This window comes from Gopherus evgoodei, chromosome 8 (genome assembly GCF_007399415.2).
Source record: "Gopherus evgoodei ecotype Sinaloan lineage chromosome 8, rGopEvg1_v1.p, whole genome shotgun sequence".
Taxonomy (NCBI): Eukaryota; Metazoa; Chordata; order Testudines; family Testudinidae; genus Gopherus; species Gopherus evgoodei.
This window is the reverse complement of record NC_044329.1, coordinates 50,590,477-50,610,942: the sequence shown is the minus strand read 5'-3', so window position 1 is coordinate 50,610,942 and position 20,466 is coordinate 50,590,477. Positions and strand designations below refer to the sequence as shown.

General features: G+C 48.1%; 1 protein-coding gene across 1 annotated transcript in view; it reads left to right on the top strand.

Annotated features, from left to right (window-relative positions):
- Positions 1-4,651: 4,651 nt before the first annotated feature.
- The window catches only part of ADCY10 (adenylate cyclase 10), a 79,397-nt gene continuing 63,582 nt past the window's right edge, over positions 4,652-20,466 (top strand). The window contains exons 1-9 of the mRNA XM_030573906.1: positions 4,652-4,991; positions 8,993-9,097; positions 10,774-10,812; positions 12,026-12,169; positions 15,876-16,081; positions 17,739-17,829; positions 18,840-18,928; positions 19,627-19,818; positions 20,177-20,298. Coding sequence (XP_030429766.1) covers positions 4,652-4,991; positions 8,993-9,097; positions 10,774-10,812; positions 12,026-12,169; positions 15,876-16,081; positions 17,739-17,829; positions 18,840-18,928; positions 19,627-19,818; positions 20,177-20,298 — 1,328 coding nt within the window. The remainder of the gene's footprint in view (positions 4,992-8,992; positions 9,098-10,773; positions 10,813-12,025; positions 12,170-15,875; positions 16,082-17,738; positions 17,830-18,839; positions 18,929-19,626; positions 19,819-20,176; positions 20,299-20,466) is intronic.

Sequence of the window (20,466 nt, the reverse complement as noted above, 5' to 3'; positions counted from 1 at the left end):
CCATGCAAAGGAGGCTTTCACATGCATTTTCAGTCAGAGAAAATTAAGTGACTTAGAAGCCTTAGTCCAGTCCTATCTTGAAAACACCTAAGTCACTTAAGAGCCTTATTGAAAGTTGGTGGGACCCTCATTGCCTTAAGTCTGACCTCTTAATTCTGGCATTTCATAATTTTTGAGTGCTTGACCTTGCAACCTTAATCATGTTCTTTTTAACCTAGTTTGTGTGTGTAGTCTATCTTGATAATCATTAGATAGCTTTCCCCACTGGGAGAGGCAGCGGGGAAAGGAGCAGAATGCTGGCAGCTCCTTTGGTGGCTGTATTGCCCTGTAGCAATGCGGACTCACCCCTGCGGCACCTCCTGCTGGTTGTCCTCGGGAATTAGCTCTTCCAGCATCCAGAGTGCCCTCTACAGGCCAGTGATCTGCCTTACCACTGGCCCATGTCCCTCCCAGGACCTGGTGCCCCCTTTACCTGGGGTGCTGTCCCTCTGGCAGGAACCACTCAAAGCCTCAGGGTCTCCCCATCCAAGGGGAAACCCCTGCCCCACTATCCCCAGTTTGCCTCAGTGTTAGGCTACTGCCAGTCCCCATCTAGCCCCAGCTCACTGGGACAGATTGCGGTATAAGCCACTCATCGTAGGCAAAGGGGGTTCGAACCTGCTGCCTCTGCCTACCCATGGGCTGCCCCCTGCAACCCAGTACCTAATAGGCCTTACTGGGCCTGCAACCTGGGGCTTTCCTAGGCCAGAGCTCCCCAGTTCCCTTGGCCTTTCCCCAGCCCTGCGCCAATGTAGGTTCCCTGCTTAGCACCTTGTAGCCAGACCCTTCTCCCTCTGTAGGCAGAGGGAGACTGCCTGGGCCTCTGGCTCACAGCCTTTTATAGGGGTCAACTGGGCCTGATTGGGGCATGGCCCCAGCTGAGCCTACTTTCCCTCAATCAGCCCAGGCTTCTTGCCCCAGACACAGCCCTTTCCTGGGCTGTTTCAAGCCCCGCCACACAGGAGCGTGTAACCACCCCGCTACATGCCCCTAGTCCTATCCTCCAGAGGGGCTACCATAGAGACGGAGGAGATGCAGCTCTGTGGAAGGGCAGGGGGCAGGGCTAGGGGTGGTACAGCCATGCCAGAGGAGCTGCAGGCATTGAGCCGCTGGCTCCTCCTGTGTCTTTCTGTTACACTGTACCGCCTATAAATATCTTGCTGGTATGGCATACTGTACTGTACCACTGTACTTGCATTGCTAGATAACCCAGAGATCTGTTAAGTGTCTAGGAGCTGTCACTGGAGTGGTGGTTGCCATGTGGGAATTCTCTGGGGGGTTACCATGTGACTGGGTGGGATCTACATGAAATAGCAGGTAAGGGTCATTGCTATATGTGTGTGGTTTGTTGGGGGACCCTTCTGAGCAAGATCTCTTGATTAGAAGGTGTGTGAGAGGCACTTTCCAGTCAGAGTGGCCACAGCCTGAGTATTCTCTGAAAGGGTGGACAACAAATGAGGTATCTCTAGAGCGGCAGGCCTTTATGTACCGGGGTAGCCCCTGGTGATGGTCTTTATGAGAAGTTCTCTAGAGGGAATAGTACATCTTCATGGGTCACAATCAGGGCCGGCTCCAGGCACCAGCGAAGGAAGTAGGTGCCTGGGGCGGCCAATGGAAAGGGGTGACAGTCCCTATGTTACTGGGGCAGCACGTCCTGGTCTGCGGTGGCAATTTGGCGATGGGTCCTTTGGGTCCCTCTCTTCTTCTTCGGCGGCACTTTGGCGGCAACTCAGTCGCTCCACTTGTACACTTGTAGTCCTCGGCGGCACTTCGGCGGCAGGTCAATCTTTTTTTTTTTCCCCGCTGCTTGGGGCAGCAAAAAAGCTGGAGTCGGCCCTGGTCACAATGGGAAAGGCAACAGGACACTGTGCAGAGGGTTTTTACAGAGGTTAGTCAGCCCCCTGACTCCCATTTGTTTCCTTGTCTCTATTGGAAGGGGACAGGGAACAATAGGGTAGCTTCTCTGCGGGGCTTGCAGTCTGGGGATATTGGGGCAGTGCAAGGGAGAGAGCACTTGGAGAGGTATCATCTGAGGGAGCTGGAGGAAATATAAGAACTATTATAAGGATAAGAGGGATCATTGTGACAATCTGATCTGACCTCCTGTATTAAACAGGCCAGAGAACTCCTCTGAATTAATTCCTAGTTGGACTAGAATATAGCTCTTAGAAAGCCACCAATCTTGATTTTAAAATTGCCAGTGATGGAGAATCCACCACAACCCTTGGTAAGCTGTTCCAGTGATTAATTACCCTCACTGTTCAAAATGTGCACCTTTTTTCCAGTCTAAATTTGACTAGGTTCAGCTTCTAGCCATTGGATCTTGTTACACCTTTCTCTATTAGACTGACAAGACCATTATCAAATTTCTGTTCTATACGTAGGTACTTAGAGATTGTGATCAAGTCACCCCTTAACAAAGAGAAAGCTAAATTAAACTGAACTCCTTGTGCCTCTCACTGAAAGGCATGTTTTCCAATCCATAAATCAATCTCATGACTCTTCTCTGAACAATGTATCCAATGTATCCTCTCCAATGTCTCAACATCTTTCTTGAATTGTGGACACTAGAACTGGCGGTAACACCAGTGCCAAATATGGAGGTAATGCAGCCTCCTTATTTCTACTCAACTATTGAGTGGGGAAGCATAGCAAGCCCAGAGTTTGAAAGGAAAGACCAGCAGAGTCTCATGCCATTAGCCATCTATGGCCATGTGCCCTCCTGCTATACCCCCTCATGGCATGGCACTGTGTGGCCATGTCCCTGCCTCTGTTTCCCTCCTGGTCCTCTGCTGCTCCACCTAGTCTCAAACATCTTCTGGATTGAAGTGATTTAGCTCTTCAGCTAGATCGTATAACAGTTCCACCTTATCGGGGTGCCCAAAGTCCAAAATAAACACGAAGCAGCATAAACCCTTCCCTTCCTCCAGGCAGGCCTTGGTAGACAGCTATCTTCCCCAGTTTCCGGCTCCAACCAATCTCTCACACCATGAAAGCTTCAGACTTGCTCTTTTTTCGAGCCAGGAAAAAACTGAGTTGGGTTCTCCCTTTTTAGTTCCTCCCTTGAAGCTTGACACTTGGTTGAGGTGTTACAGGGTGGGATGGACTGGGCCTTGTTGTATGGGTATTGATCTCAAAAGCCCAAAGAGGTAAAGGTGTTTATAAACTCTTTCACTGTCCAACTTCAAACAGGGACAGGTAGACTTGGGGTTATTTTAAACAGAGGGCTTGATTTTACTCGGTAACTTGGCAAACACTCAAAAGCATTAATTTAAATTAAAAGTTTATTGATTAAAAACAAGAAAGAACAAGAAATCAAAACAGGCATTTATAGTCAAACTGTGGTTGAATGATTATGCAAAATAAACTTAGGCAAAACCTTGAAAGCCCTTCTCCTTTTGGAGGCAAAATAGCAAACTCTCATATTTTCAGAACACCTGTTCTTTGATAAAAGGAAAGGGTTAATTTTACTCTCAGTTTTGATGTGTAGAGGGCATTTACTTATCCTGTTCTTAACTAACAGACACAAGGTAGAGCAGAGAGAGGATAGAAAAGATGGGCAAACTACGGCTTTTGTTGATGTTTTTGAAACACTGGACTGCTTGTTAGTTATGAGTGGGTGCTTTCGGTTGGCAAGTCAGTCATGACACCTGCCGCTTGGATCCTGGTTTACGATTTGGTCAGGGACCTCATCTGATTGGATCTGTTCTTCTTAGACAAGGCAGGCTTGGATGAATACACCATAGTTGACTCCAGAATGTGACAAACAGTCAAGAGAATGAGAGATAGGAAGCGGTGTGTGTGTGTGTAAAAATAACACAACAAGGGAAGAGAAAACAATACAGACTCTTACACATGCCTCTAAAGTACTAGCAATCGGATATCCCCACTGATGGGCTGAGGATTGTATGTCATGATCATGTGATGACTTTCAGCACTCACAGGTGAAAACAAAGTACCTTGAACAAGATTAAGGCCAGCCAGCCTTCCTCTCAAGAAGAAAGTCCTTTCGATGAGTCAAGGTGAGCTGGGATGAGTTGCAGTGCTGGCAGATTGGGGGATGAGCTGGGATGCAAGGTGGTGAGATGAGAGGGAGAGCTGAACTGAATTGATATGAATGGAGCTGATCGTGTCTTTTTTTCCACTGTTTCTTTTTAAGGAACCCAAAAGAGGAAAAGTGAGAGTCATAGTTCATCCCTCTCACCAGTTAGGCCTCATATCCATCACACCAGTTTTGGGCAATTAACTTCTGGTTCCACATCTTCTGTTTTTGCCAATCATAAGGTCAGCAGTTCTTGGATTATGTCAACATGGCCTTTTTGGTTTAGACTAATCCAGCTTCTTTGTCTGGTTCTTTTGGACTTGTTACAACATCCAGGATCGTAAACAACTTGACCTATTTTTCATTGTTATTGTAACATCCTAAGAACTTTTACATTTGAGTTTACAAGAGGAGAGCCTCTTGTAGGTCCAAGAGTCACAGCAGCCCAGACTCGTGTGGGGTTTCTATACCCCATCACACCATTTCTGTGTAAATGGGTTTAAAATACAGTAATGAAGGAAGCTTGTCTCACCTAGCAACTGTAGCTACGTAGACTGTGATATACAGAGAATGTTACTGGCTGAGACCCTTCCGTCAGTGAATTGTGACCTGTACTTGATGGTGCTGCTGTCTGATCATTACAAGAGTGATCACAGTTATGGCAGGCTAGTGGAAGTCACCTCCTTCCCCGAGTGGGAGGATCATATATTGAATTATCCATCAATGTTTCAGGACCCTGGGCAGCAGATTGCATTCATTGCCAATATGGAGCAAAGAAAGTCAAATGACTGCACTATAATTGGGAAAGTAGCAGCTCATGTTCCCGATCTCATCGTATATGGCGATTTCTCCCAGGAGGTGCCTTTCATTGAGAGTTTTGATGGAGTATTGCTTTTTGCAGACATTTCAGGTGGGTAGAGAGATTATTAAGGGTGGGATTTTCAGAAGGGCCCAAGGAAGTTAGGTGCCCAACTTCCATTGAAAATCAATGGGATTTGTATGCCTAAAGGCTTGTCTACATGGCAAATTACTGTGCAGCAAGCCAGGGTATGAATCAATAGGTTGCCAGCTTGGCATGCACTAACTCAGTGTGTGGACAGTGCTACAACAGAGTGTAAAGTTCCAGAGTTTGGCCTGATGTACTGTGCTCTCAAGCAGCAGCATGCTAAGCTATATCCACGACTTAGCAGTGTCCACATGATGAATGACTGGGTGACAAGCTGGTATGCTGTCGAGTCACACCCTGGCTTATTGTGCAGTAACTCACTGTGTAGACCACCCCTAACTCCCTGCAAAGGTCCGGTGCTGGGGCTCGTCCCTCTCAGGCGCGGCGGGGAGCCAGGGTGCCTCGCTACACAACAGCAATCTGTCCAGGGCTCAGACCCTTCAGCAGGGGCTGAGCAAATACAGAGTCTATAAGCCCGGCCCTGGAGCAGGGCGGGGCAACAAACAGTTCAGGCTCAGGCCTTTCAGCAGGGCTGAGCAAATACAGAGTCTATAAACCCAGCCCTGGAGCAGGGCAGGGCAACAAGCACTTCAGGCTCAGGCCTTTCAGCAGGGCGGAGCAAACACAGGATATCAGCCCAGGCCCTTGGGCAGGGCGGGGCAGTAAGCAGTTCAGGCTCAGGCCTTTCAGCAGGGCTGAGCCAACACAGGTACGGGTCAGACCCTCCAGCAGGGGCTGAGCAGCGAGTTAAACAGTATAAAGGAGCCTTCTCAGGCCAGGAGGGAGGGGGAGTCTGCCACCCTTGGAAGGGTGGCAGGGGGAACACAGGCCCTCCCACTCCACTGCATTCCAGCCCGGGGCCCTAGCTGCGGCAAAGATTCGCTGCAGTCAGTGGGGATCCTGACCGCAACACATTGACATCGGTTCGGGGTCCCCTGGAGCCAGACTGGGGCCGGCTACCCCCGGGCCACTTCCAATCTCCCCCTCTCTAGGTACCTGTCTCTTGCCGGCGTCGTGGGGGTCCCACACCATGGGCTCCTCAGGGTACTGGGCATAGGGAAGCTCAGGCCGCTCCTCTGGGTACCGGGCGTAGGGAAGCTCAGGCCGCTCCTCTGGGTACCGGGCGTAGGGAAGCTCAGGCCGCTCCTCTGGGTACCGGGCGTAGGGAAGCTCAGGCCGCTCCTCTGGGTACCGGGCGTAGGGAAGCTCAGGCCGCTCCTCTGGGTACTGGGTGTAGGGAAGCTCAGGCCGCTCCTCTGGGTACTGGGTGTAGGGAAGCTCAGGCCGCTCCTCTGGGTACCGGGCGTAGGGAAGCTCAGGCTGCTCCTCTGGGTACCGGGCACGGGGCAGGCTCGGCCAGTGCTCTTCAGGGTAGCAAGCACGGGGCAGGCTCGGCCAGTGCTCTTCAGGGTAGCAAGCACGGGGCAGGCTCGGCCAGTGCTCCTCAGGGTAGCAAGCACGGGGCAGGCTCGGCCAGTGCTCCTCAGGGTAGCAAGCACGGGGCAGGCTCGGCCAGTGCTCCTCAGGGTAGCCAGCACGGGGCAGGCTCGGCCAGTGCTCTTCAGGGTAGCAAGCACGGGGCAGGCTCGGCCAGTGCTCCTCAGGGTAGCAAGCACGGGGCAGGCTCGGCCAGTGCTCCTCAGGGTAGCAAGCACGGGGCAGGCTCGGCCAGTGCTCCTCAGGGTAGCAAGCACGGGGCAGGCTCGGCCAGTGCTCCTCAGGGTAGCAAGCACGGGGCAGGCTCGGCCAGTGCTCTTCAGGGTAGCAAGCACGGGGCAGGCTCGGCCAGTGCTCCTCAGGGTAGCAAGCACGGGGCAGGCTCGGCCAGTGCTCTTCAGGGTAGCAAGCACGGGGCAGGCTCGGCCAGTGCTCTTCAGGGTAGCCAGCACGGGGCAGGCTGGGCCCGGCGGGAGCTCAAGCACCAGCATCTGTCCTCTCCGGCAGCCTGCACCTAACTGAGTGCTGGGGCTGGGCCTCTATACTTCGTGTCCCACCCCTGGACTTCCAGGGGGCGGGGAGAGGCGGCGGTGGCTCCGCCCACTCCGGCATCAGTTCTAGCCCGTCCCTCTCAGGCGCGGCGGGGAGCCAGGGCGCCTCGCTACACTCCCTTATTAGGCCTTTCTGAAAAGCCCACCCTTAGTACATGGAAGGTTTAAAAGAGATATTGTCTGCAGTAATGGGAGGCTTGGGCCCAAATCTAGCTGAAGTCATAACTGAAATGGCTTAGGGACTTTCACCTTTATTATAGCACTTTGGACCGTTTTGCAGAATTGGCAGTCTTTAAGCTCAAAAGAGTTTGGGTCAGGAGTAGCAGAGAATGGTGCAGCAGCAGCTCAGGGCAGAGTTGTCAACTGCTGTCCCCATTCTGGAACTTTATGCAATTTTTTAGATATGATGGGCCCAGGCCAAAGAGTACCTGGAAGATAAGGACTGGGACCTTGAACTTGACTTCATATTATGTGGGAAGATATGTTTGATGTGGTTGTGGTAGTTTGTGTTGCTGTGGAGATGTGCTGCCACATTCTCAGTTTTCTAAGGCATGAAGGCTTTATGCCCAGGTATTTTGCATTTCTGTAGCCCAGCTGGGAGGTGAGGAAAGCATTTATAACAGAGACCAGCTTATCATCCTCTAGGATGAGCCTCTCCAAGCCAACTGCATGTTGTAGAGAAAGTTACTTGAGGATGCTACTGTGTGAGAGTGTATCATCAGCGAGCATTCCTAAACTACAGATTGAATTGACCAATGATGGATGTGTACCTTCAACCAAAGGAGACTGTACTGTGATTGCAAATGCCTCTACCCACTGGCATCTCCTCTGTCTTGCTCAGGTTCAGCTTTAATCAGCTGTTCTCCATCCATGAACTGATCTCCTCCAAGCACTGGGCCATCTTGGTGGCAGGAGTATAATCATATGTATATGCGGAAGGGAGAAGCAGAACTATGTGTCATCTGCATATTTCTAGCACTGGAGTCCCTGTTGTCTGACCAGTTTGTAGGAGAGAGAATTGATCCTTGTGGCACTCTGCAAGTGAAAGGTCTGGTGGGAGATGGGCAATTTCCCATCACTACCCAGAAAGGACTTAAAGCTTTTTAGCATGTTCCCCTGGATCTCTGCCACCTCTCTCAGAAGGATCAGCATGATTTCATGGCAAACAGGGTGAAATGGAGTGAGGGAAGGATCAGAACTAGAAAGCAGGGAGAGTTCCAGCATAGGAACAAAGTGACCTGAAAGAACTAGGGACTTGAAAATCAGGGACTGTTGCATGGAGGGTGGATAAAAATAAATTAAAAAATATAAAAGGATTTTTTTATTTAAATAGGATTATTTTTATTTAAATATAGATTTATTTTAAGAAAAAACAACATGATTTAAAATTAAACTTGAATTTAACAACTTATGATAAGGCCTAAACTTATAGCCTACTAAAATAATTTAAATTACATACAAAAATAATACATAGCAGTACACGTTTGTTGCCAAGTTTTAATGAAAGTCCAATTTCATTTCAAATGAGCCAGTGGAAGTCACCGGCTAAGCACCTGGAACCAGGGTTAGCTGATGTGCTAAACTAGTTTTTGGCAGCAGTAGCCTCTTGTGCGGTACAGAAAGAATATTTTCTTTCTTTCAGTTTATTCAGCTAGTTCAGGTCAATGACTAGTTCATTCAAAATTAAGAAGCCGTTGGAAGTTGAAAAAGAGAGAATGCTTGTTTTCTTCTTCCAATTGCAAACAAAAACAAGGTGAAAGAGGATGAGATCGACTTGTTCTAAAATCTTGAAGGACGTGGTAACCTAGAAACTCCACTTGAATTCACTAACTACAGATAATACTTCCTTTGCTTAATAAATCAGTTTTAAGTGTAGCAGCACATTTTAGGTAACACAAAGCAAGTCTGACTCCAGTCGTTGAGATCTCCCAGTTCTTGCCTCCTCCCGTGCCTGCCTGCCTGCCGTTTGTGTTACAGGTTTTACTGCACTGACAGAGAAGTTTAGCATGGACACCAGTCTGGACCGTGGCGCTGACCAGCTAACACAGACTCTCAATCATTACGTTGGGGATATTGTGGAAGGTAAGTACCAGGCAGCATGATCGCTTGCTGAGAGCACTTCCTTGGCTCAGGTCTGGGGAACTGAAGAAATGCCCATCAGAAAGGTGTTCTGTTAAGCAGCGTGGGCCCTTCTGTACTTGGAGGTTGGGATCTTCTCTGTCACTTAGGAAGCCTTGAAAATCTCCCAAGATTAGGAGGGCTGGCTGGAGCTGCCTTGGAAACCAGTCATTGCTGCTCCTCACTGGCACAATGTGTCCTGCTTTGAAGGGTCCATAGTTCCTGTGGCTCTACCCTGGTGTATGCCTCCACCTAGGTTTCCTGTAAGCTGCATGGCCCCATGGTAGCCTTCTTAGTGCTATGCACATGCTCAGGGAACCCACCCAGGACCTTCTGCAGTTGGGAGAAGGGTGCCCCTCCCCTGGCCCCAGCCTGCTGTGGCCCGAGCCCGGACCTGCCGTGGGATGGGTTCTTATCCTGAGGCCCCAGTCCCGAAGGTGCTGCAGCGAGAAAGAGCTGGGGGGAGTCCTCTCTTGCTGCCATGTCCCCGGACCTCCCTCCCGCACTCCAAATCCTTCATCCCGGATCCACCCCAGAGCCCACACCCCCAACTGAAGCCCTCACCCCCTGCTCCCCAGCCCTATGCCCCAGCCCTGAGCCACCTCCCACACTCCTAACCTCTCAGCCCCGGACCCACCCTCACCACATGAATTTTGTTATGTGTCACACGTCACCTTCATATTGGTGCACATAACAAAATTAATTTCGTACATGGGTGAGAAAAATTAGAGGGAACCCTCATGTCCACTCCATTTCACTGGAAAAGCAACGTCTTGTTGTTTATGTGGCCAAGGAGTACAGTGCCCCTGTGACTAATGATTTGGGGAGCTGAGCTCTGACAAAAGTTACCAGTTCCCTCTCAGGATCTAGAAAGCGTCCCAACAGCCTGAGAGCACAATGTGGCCTTTCTTTGTCTATCTTAGGCTTTTATATGGCCTCCAACACCCCTGTGAGGAAGTGAGGTAGGGGAGTGCTATTATTCATGTTACGGATAAGGAACCCAGGCATGGAGAGGCCAGCTGATTTGCCCAACTTCACACCTGTAGTCTGTGATGGAGCAGGGAACCAAATCCAGCTCTCCAGAGTCTCTGGCTTAGCTCTCTAACCACTGGATCATCTTTCCTTATCTCCTGCTGTCACATTGCTTTTGAGAGCTTGCTTCAAAACTTCCCATGGAGCAGTGCTTCTCAAGTTGTCCCCGGGGCCCTTCCTGTTGGATGCGACATTTCGAGAACTGAGCAGTAGGGGATTTGAAGGCTTGGGAGAAGAGGTGGGTCTGGGAGGGGATATTTCTAGTTGCCATAAAAACACTATGCTCTGCCTCATGAGTGGCTTTTGAGACGGAGTTTAACTCCCTGATTTTTGCTCTGAGCCCTCAGCAGCTGGGAGCTTTGTTGCGATGACATGCTCAAGCATACACCATCTTGCTCACTCAGCCATACCTACTCTGCAAAATATGCCCCCTCAATGTACACACACACACACACACACACACACACACACACACACACACACACACACACACACACACACACACACACACACACATGCCCATCCCCTGATTGACAGAACAATTTGTTCCATGATTTTATTTGACAAGAGCTGTGTGTAACTTCCTCTTGCCTTTTCTCTTGCTGCAGAGGTACTGGCTTATGGAGGTGATATCTTGAACTTTGCAGGTATTTATTAGCTTGCAATATCTAAGGAGGAAGCACTGGGGTGGGGGAAAGTGGCCTACTCTCCCGTTGTCATTTGACTTGTGAGGCTCTGGACAGTGGTGGCACTCAAACTAGCCAGCTCCCTTTCCTTGTTCTATTGTATCCATCCCTCTGGCTCCTATTCCCACAGGATTGATCTATGATTTGGAAGAAGCAAGAATTTACACTAATCTTTCAGTTAGAAACAACCCCAATTCCGCTTCCTCTGTATCTGATTGAGAAATCCTGGCTGGTGCTTCCTTTAGAACTGAATTCAGATGGGAGTTAGACACCTAAATACCTTTATTTGAGCATAAGCTTTCATGGGTAAACTCCCCCCCCCCACACTTATTCAGATGCACAGATACACTTCAGTCCATGCATCTGAAGAAGGGTTTTTTTACCCATGAAAGCTTATGCCCAAATAAATCTGTTAGTCTTTAAAGTGCCACTGGACTCCTCATTGTTTTTGTGGATACAGACTAACAGACCACCCCTGTGATACTAAATACCTCTGGGGATCTAGGCCTGAATGACTGTGCTAGCAGTTGCCCAAGGGTGATAGAAGCTGCAATGCCTTAGATGTACCTGAGCCAGCAGACACATTTGTGTGTGTGGGAGAGGGGACGGGAATATGCAGCAAGGCTAAGTCCATAAATGATTATTAGCCAGGATGGGTAAGGAATGATGTCCCTAGCTTCTGTTTGTCAGAGGATGGAGATGGATGGCAGGGGAGAGATCCTTGATCGTAACCTGTTAGGTTCACTCCCTCTGGGGCATCTGGCATTGGCCACTGTCGGTAGACAGATACTGGGCTAGATGGACCTTTGGTCTGACCCGGTATGGCCGTTCTTATGTTCTTATGTCACTGACGGGGAAGGGACATTTGCAGTCAGTGGCTATAAGGGATCACCGGGAAGGAGGGTTCACTTATAAAAAGCAGCTGCAGGGGATTACTGAGTGGGAAGAGGTAGTCACAACTGACAGCTGCTAGCATAGAGGGGTTGGTCTGTTCACAGCCAGCAGCTGCTAAGGAGTTTGGGTTGGTTAGTGAGCGATCTCTCTGTGGGTCAAAGTGCTGGGCTGATGCAGGTAGATCTTCTGTGGCTTGTTGAAAAGCCAAGTGGCTTTGTCAGCACTTTAGAAACAAGAAGAGCATGTGTCCCATAAGTCTCTGTCACACTGCCTTCCCCAGGGGATGCACTGCTAGCACTGTGGAAAGTGCAACGAAGTCAGCTGAGCGATATCATTACACTAGCGCTGAAATGTAGCCTGAGGATCCAGGAAGAATATGGGGTTCGTGAGACTGAAGTGGGTCTGGAGCTCCGAGTGAAGATAGGTACTAGTGGAATAACAATACTTTTCGGTCACTAGAGAGCACATTCCCAAAGCACTTTATAAAAGTGAATAGGAAGCATTCGCCTGATTGTGCAGGGGGGGAACAGAGGCAAATGGAGATGAAATATCTTGCCCCAGGTCACACAGTGAGTTGGTGGCGGAAATGGGATGAGCATTCAGGGCTCCTCATTGCCAGTTCCCTGCCCTAACCAGTAGGCAATATTGCTTCCTGAGTGGACAGTCACATGAGCCCCCACTCACTCCCCTTGCTCACAAGATATGCTGCTGAGAAACACCATGCCCAAATCTCGTTCAATTTCTAGTGTGCCAGGAGTCTGTAAAAGATGTGAATTGCTCAGTGATCTGGTCAGTTGCATCCTTTTTGGCAGCCACATGGGAAAGCCGCTTCTGTGGTAGTGAAAATGTATTTCTGGTCAGAGAGGAGAGCCTTTTGGGGACTGGAATAAAGAGCATTTCACCTCTAAGTTGCTGGTTCAAATTGAGCCTGTGGAAGTGATGACCAAGACTTGTTCCTATCTGATTGCTTGGTAGCTCATGTGAAATGCATTGCAGGTTTCATTTGAGTTCATAGCAGACATATATCTGTGACACGTAAACCATCCTTACATTCAGAAACAACAGGCTCGTTGGAGAAGCCAAGGACTGAATGGGCCTTGGGGATCAAACTACTGAGGCAGTTTGGGGGCAGTTGGTCCTAGAGCTGGCCATTCTGTATCTATTATGTGAATAAACAACTACAATTTATTTATTGGTGCCAGTCTGGCACCTTTCGTCGGTGCTAACTCTACCTAGTTTATTTTTTACAGAGCTATGACTGTCTCTGAATAGCTTCTGACTAGAACTCGTGGACAAAATTTCATCAAAACTGTTTTTTATGGAAAATTAGTTTTTCTACTAAGCGATTTTTGTTACAAAGAGTGTCTGTTTTCCATGGAAAATTTCAATTTTCCATCAAAAAACCCCAAACAGCTGAAAACTGAAATATTTTGATTTAGAAATCCTGCCACAGTGCCTCATGGGAATTGTATTTTGGTCATCTAATGTCCTCCCGAGCTGGACTACATCTCCCATTACACACAATGAACAAAGACTCCTCCGGTTATTAACCACCCTCCCTCACTAAGAGAGGATATTGAAAAGTATCATGGGTGATGTAGTCCAACCTATAGAGAATAATGGGAGCTTGAGGCAGCAGAGCTATAACTCCCATAAATAAGTGGCAGCATTTCCAAATCAATTTTTTTCTTTTGTTTTCAGCCAAAGCATTTCAGTATTTGAATTTCTGCTGAAAATCAAAAATTTTAATGGAAAATTTAGATGAAAATTATTTCTTTTTTGTTTGAATTGAAATTGTCAGTGGAAAGACTACCCCCTTTTTTACCAGCTCTACTTCTGAGGAAGTTGCTAGCCATTAGAGTTGTGGGAAGTGCCTTCACAGTATCTCTGTTCACACAGCTGTCTGTTTGGGCAACAAACTAAAGCCACCTAAGTTTGGGATCTTCAGGAACTTGCTCTTTTGCCACTTCCTTATATTAAGCTGGAGAGTCTTAGATTACATCTGGATGTTTTTTCTGTGTGTGTTTTCAAGCAGACATTTACAAACTCCCTTCACGCAAACTTCCAGCAGCAGCAGACTGAGAGCAAAACCCTTCTGCTTGCAGGCCCCCTGGTTAGGCCACACAAACAGAATGTGCAGTGATGTCCCAAATGAGAGAGTGCTTTTTACTGAGTTCTACTCAAAGTCTTAGTAGATGCTGCACTGAGCAGGTTCAGAAGGGATTATTGAATTGCATATCATTTTATTGCTATCCAGCCAGTGTTTCTCAAGCTTGTTCATGAATGTATCCCTCTGTGGGCACTTGCTACATGCCAAGTACCAAGCTCTAGTTGTTTTTGAGTTATCTGTCTGTGAAGAAAAAAGCATGGGAACAATTATTTTAAATGAGAAGAGTGTAAACATTATGCTCCATATTTGAAATAAATTACTCATTGGCATAGAGGTGAACTTTATAGAAACTTATGATCAGGTACAACAATAAGCAACCATTGATCCACTGGATCATGGTGTATGCATAAGAGGTCTAGTCAGGTGTCTGATGAATCTACCTATGGCTGACAAGCCTAATTCAAGAGTGTGACAGGTTGTATCACAGAAACCCCCTTGGGAGCTGCCACTCAGTGTGCCAAGACTACCTTTACCCCTGCTTTCCCTGCCAGCTCAGGACCCCAGCACCCTTTCTTGCTGAGCCAGACACTCCCGTCTGCTCCAACAAAGACCCAGGGTCTGAATTACTTGCCCCAAAGCTTCAGGTTTGCCTGAAGGCAACTAACAGAAGTGTTCCTGTCTTTAACACTCAGATGCCCAATTCCCAATGGGGTCTAAACCCAAATAAATCCTTTTTACCCTGAATAAAGCTTATGCAGGGTAAACTCCTAAATTGTTTTCCCTCTATTACACTAATAGTTATGCACAGTTGTTTGCTCCCCCAGGTATTAATATATACTCTGAGTTAATTAATAAGTAAAAAGTGATTTTTATTAAATACAGCAAGTAGGATTTAAGTGGTTCCAAGTAGTAACAGCAGAATAAAGTAAGTCACCAAGCAAAATAAAATAAAATGTGCAAATCTATGTCTAATCAAATGGAATACAGATAATCTCACCCTTAGAGATGCTTCAGTAAGTTTTTTCCTCAGACTGGACACCTTCCAGGCCTGGGCACAATTCTTTTCCCTGTTACAGCTCTTGTTCCAGCTCAGGTGGTAGCTAGGGAATTCTTCATGATGGCTCCTCCTCTTTGTTCTGTTCCACTCCTTTATATATCTTTTGCATAAGGCGGGAATCCTTTGTCCCTCTCTGGGTTCCCACCCCCTCCTTCTCAATGGAAAGACACTAGGTTAAAGATGGATTCCAGTTCAGGTGACATGATCACATGTCACTGCAAGACTTCATTGCCCACTTGCCAGCACACATGTATACAGGAAGACTTACAGGTAAACACAGCCATCTGTAGACAGTTGTCCTGGTTAATGGTAGTCATCAAGATTCCAAACCACCATTAATATCCCACACTTTGCATAACTACAATAGGCCGTCAGAGTTATATTTCATATTTCTAGTTTCAGATACAAGAGTGGTACATTTATACAAGTAGGATGATAATACTCAGTAGATTATAAGTTTTGTAATGATATCTTACAAGAGACCTTTTGCATGAAGCATATTCCAGTTACTTTATATTCACTCATTAGCATATTTTAATAAAACCATATAGACTGCAACGTCACTGAGAGTAACACAGCTTGTTACAAATCTCATAGATCCAGGTATTGTCTGAATGGGAGTCCAAGATTATAGCACACTGCTTTCTTCTTCAGATATAAACAGATTGTTATAAAGGAAACTGATTTGCAACCTTATAACAGATGCTACCATGTGACCCTTATAATTATGTGTGCATTATTATTTATTAACTGACATGCTGTTTAATTCATTGGAGAGTGTTGTTCTAGAAATCCTCAGATTCCTGGAATAAATATCACATATTGTCAAGAACTGATCCAAACCTCCCATCCCTACAAAAAATAGGTTGGCCTCCAAAATCCCCTTCCAAGATAATTGAGATACATACATTACATATGGTAAAGTAAAAATGCCCTCCATAACAACCTTGTTTCTCTTGTCAGGGCTATCTGCAGGTCACATCTCCAAAGTTGTTGTTGGAGACAATAAGCACCAATATTTTCTGGTAATTGGCCGAGCAGTGGACGAAGTTCGGTTGGCCCAAAACCTAGCAAAAGCAAGTGAGGTTATTCTATCGCCGAACTGCTGGGAACTCTGTAACAGGAGCATGATAGAAATAGAAAGAATTAAAGATCAAAGAGCTGTTAAGGTGGGCAAAATGTGGAGTGGCAACAATAGTTCATAACCAGTGCGTATTGCCTTGTTATCTAGGTTGGAGTGTGTTTACGTGTCCCATTGTCTTCTGCTGGATGCAACCTCACACGTATGCTTGTGTGTATATCTGTTATTGGGCCTGTATCCAATGGACCAGCTGGGCAGGGAGGGCCGAGAGGGATGGTGATGCAAAAGTTGAAAGTGGTGATGAAGTAAGAAGGCATAGTAGAATGTGGGAAATATCTCGTTCCCTGGAAGCATGGGCTTAACTTTGGCTTCCTCTTGCCAGGAGTAGCTGATTGTTAGGGAATAAGGGGGGTAAGCCCCACCAGTGATCTCAGAACTGGGTAATGTAGCTGTTGTATTGCAGAGGACAGAGCCACAGAGCCAGAGTATGGGGCTCTTTACCCATGCTCCCTGCAGCCTCCAGCCCTTGCAAGAGTCTCTGCAAGGGAAGGGATGCAAGTGGCAGAGGAGGAGGTGCAGAGCCCCAAATACCAGAGCTTTCTGAGCAGGGGGCAGAGTTCCGACCTGGGGGGCATCTGAGATTGGTGGTGATGGGTGTCAGGTAGGAGGAGGAAGATTTTGGAGCCTGGGGATGGATTTTCTAGAGCTGGAGGGATGTGTGGGGGCATTCTGAGCCTGGAGCTGCCTGGTGGCCAGGGCTCAGAGTTGAGGGTGTGAGCCTGAGCTGTGGAGGTCTGTTAAGAAGAGGGAGGATCTCAGCCTGGGGGAAAAGATATGTTTGTGGGGCATGTTTCTTAGCAGATGGAGAGCTGAGGGAAGAGTTGCGGGGGAAGGTTGATGGAGTCGGTTGGTGACTGAGGGTGTGGGTGAATCAGTGACTGGAGGTGGTGGTCGGGGGGTGGTAGGGTACAGCTAGATTGGGATGGGAGACATTAGGGCTAGGGGAGAACAAGAAAGAGGTCACAGAAGGGTAAATACTGTTCTCACTTGCCCTGCCTTTTCCTGTAAAAGGCCCCAAGTACTCATCCTGACACACACAATTTCCCGATCCGTCCCCCTCACCAATCCTGGTGTCCCCGCCTTGAACTCTGAAAATACGACCACCCTGCCAGGGAGTGGAAGTGGGAGCATTGCTACCTGCAGCCCACTGGTTATTTTGAGCACCCCCTTCTTACACCTTGCACTGGTTCTTGGAGAGCAGCTGTGAGAATGGGGAAGAGAATCAGACGATGGGCCTATTGTGATTTCAGTATCTTTCTGGAGGCACTGAGATAGTTCAGTGACAGGTGTCATGAGAAGAAGTTGGGCTTCAGTCCTGCACCTGCATATGAGTAAGCCCATTGAAAATCAATGGGGCCAATCAGGTGCTTAAAGTTAAGCACATATGTAAGCATTCACAGGATTGGGGCTTGGACAGATACCCAGCAGGAGAAAGATTGTGGAATTGGAAGGCTTTGCACCCAGCTTCGGAGGCTGCAGAATCTTTTTGTTGCATTCATTGGGAGCATGGTCACTTGTTTTGCTCCAGCCAAAAAATCTTTTCTGATTACTGCTGTGTCCTCTACCCAGTTGACAGGGAGGTTGATGATGGAGGTGACAGTGAAGGATGGGAGGGCATTTTATTGAATAATTCTACACTAGGCTTGGGGAAGCTGACAGACGCCTTTAATTCTGTGTGCCTTTAGGCTAGATACGTAAAGAACATCTCTGAGATTGAGTTTGATGAGTTCTTCTGGAAATGTACTGAATACCTACAGCACTACCCCACTGGTGAAAGTAAGTGAGTCCCTCTTTCTTCTACTGTGTTGACCCCAGGGAGATGGCAGGCTGAGATTCCTTTGTTTTCCATCAGTGTAAATGTGAGAGGGTGAATGGACTGTACCCCTTTGAGTTCCTGTGTCCTCCTCCATTCCCTGCCACCAAAATCCTGAGGCAGCCAGCTACATTTCAACTCCCTCTCCCGCATCCTGGCTTCAGCCTGTCTGGACACCAGCAAGGGCTACACTGACTGTGGAGGAGAAGAGACCCTCTCCCTACCTTCTGTGTCAGCTCTGTGGAGGCCCCTGGCTGGCAAAAAGAGACACTATAGGGAACCCTGCTCAGTGCCTACTGTCTTTCTGGGTAAGCAAGCTTTCAGTGGTGCTGATATAAGCACACAAGGAATTTTCTAATAGAAAATCCCAACTGTGCATAGGCACCGACTCTGTGGGTGCTCTGGGGCTGGAGCATCCATGGGAAAAAAATGGTGGGTGCTGAGCATCCACCGGCAGCCCCTCTACCAGAACCCCTCCTCCTCCCAGTGCCTTCTGCCCACTGGTGGGCCCCACGGATCACTGCCTCCCCCTCCCTCCCAGTGCCTACCACAGATCAGCTGTTTCGCTGTGTCAGGAGGCATTGGGATAGAGGGAGGAGGAGCAAGTGTGCAGTGTGCTTGGGAGAAGGGTGGAACTGGGTGGGGAAGGGGAAGGAAGGGGCAGGGAAGAGGTGGGGTGGGGCAGATCGGGGGTGGGATAAGCAGGGCAGAGCTGGGCCTTGGGAGAAAGGGTGGAGTGGGTGCGGGGCCTGCAGGGAGCCAGGGGAGCCCCCCACCCTGGCAGACAGAAACTGTGATTTGCATTTTCAAGATTGTAAGTGAAATAGGTTAGACAAGAATCTCCAGCCCCATCCAGGCACTGTCCAGTCCCCACTGGCAAAAGTCTGCCCTTGAGCAAAGCCAGAAATAAAACCCTACGCTTTAACCACAAGTCTTCCTTCTGCTATTTAAAGCATTGAATTTCCTCCCCTAGATATTCTCAGAGCAACCTCCACATTGTCTCCTAATGATGAGCTGGAGAAGTCCCTCCGGAAGTATGTGATGAGAAACATTCTGAAGAAGGTACTGCAGTAACTTCACAGAATTTTATTTTTTGGCTTGATGGTCTGTGCTTTACACAGCTAGAATTTTTCTGAGGTTCTCCTGATGCTACCAAGGAAAATACAAGAAACCCTGCAGTGGGTAGTAGTGGATCAACTTGTCCACATGGAAAGTTTTTTCCTTCCCCCTCCCGTGGCTTATGACCTGAGACATGAGGGTTTAGATCCCTTCCAAAACTACTGGGTTTTATTTAAAAAAAAATCCTTACTATTATAACACTGGATGTTGTCATAATTTTTTGAAATCTGCCGAGTTCTTGACTGCAGGCAATGTGTTCCACAGGCTAATTGTAAGGTGTATGAAAAAGGTTTTCCTTTGTTCCGTTTAAAATTTTAAAGTTTATGGGGAGACCTGGGTTTTAGCAAAGTCACATTGACAGGCTCAGCTCAGCTATCTCCCACTTTATTCCCTTGGCGCCTAGCCTCATTTCTCAGTCCTGTGCTGAAAGGATCATCGTCCTGAAACTGGAGAGTGCTTCCCATTGATGGGGGCCCACTTCTTCCTACAGCAATAGCTGATCAAACATCTTTGCCCTGATGGAGTTAGCACCTGTATCAGAGCAGAGTCAGCCCAGCTGGAGGAGGGGTATATAGAGTAGTGAATGCTTCCCACTCACCAGGAGTACAGACTGTTGAGTACATCTGGCTCTTCTCTTTCAGATTGATGACAACCAACCTCTAGAATATTTATCTGAGCTTCGGCCAGTCACAATTGTCTTTGTGAACCTGCAGTTTGACGAAAGTGCCAATACCTTGCATCTGTGCAAGGCCATTCACGATGCCAATGTGAAGATCTCAGACATCATCTACGTCTTCAGAGGCAAAATCAACAAAGTCTTTATGTTTGACAAAGTGGGTCAGAGCTTCAGGACGATTCCAGCTGGGCAGCCGGAGCTGGCAAACATTCCCCTGGGACTCCGGGACTAGTAGGAGGCAGGAGGGACAGTGGCGTTGTCATTAGGGATAGAGAAGGGAAGTGGAGGGCGGGAATCAGGAGGAATGATAAAAAGGTTGGTGCTGAAGAGACTGAGTCTAAGGTGGTGGTGGGGTCTCCCAGAGCATTTTAGGGGTACTGTATGACAGCACTACTCTAACAGGGTGGGTGGGAGAGCTGGAGCACAATGGAACTGTTTGCCACAGACATTGATACTGATTTGCTCTTTGGAAAAAATGCTCACCCCTCTGGTGTTTTCTTTTCCCTCCCTGGCAGGGCTGCACATTCCTGTGTGTGTTTGGGCTCCCTGGGGATAAGCAGGCTGACGAGAGCACCCACGCCTTGGACAGTGCATTTAAAATCTTCAACTTCTGTTCTGAGAGGCTCATGAAAATAAAGTAAGCAGGAAGGTGCAGTTCTCCATGTTGCCTACAGGGGTGCTACTGGGCTTGTTTGTCATCGAAACTCCCTTGTCCCAACAGGAGGGCCCCCCTAGTGGGCAGGAGGCAGTGACATGACAGCTGGGAGACAAAATTTGGGATTAGCCCAGTTTACCTGGGCTCCCA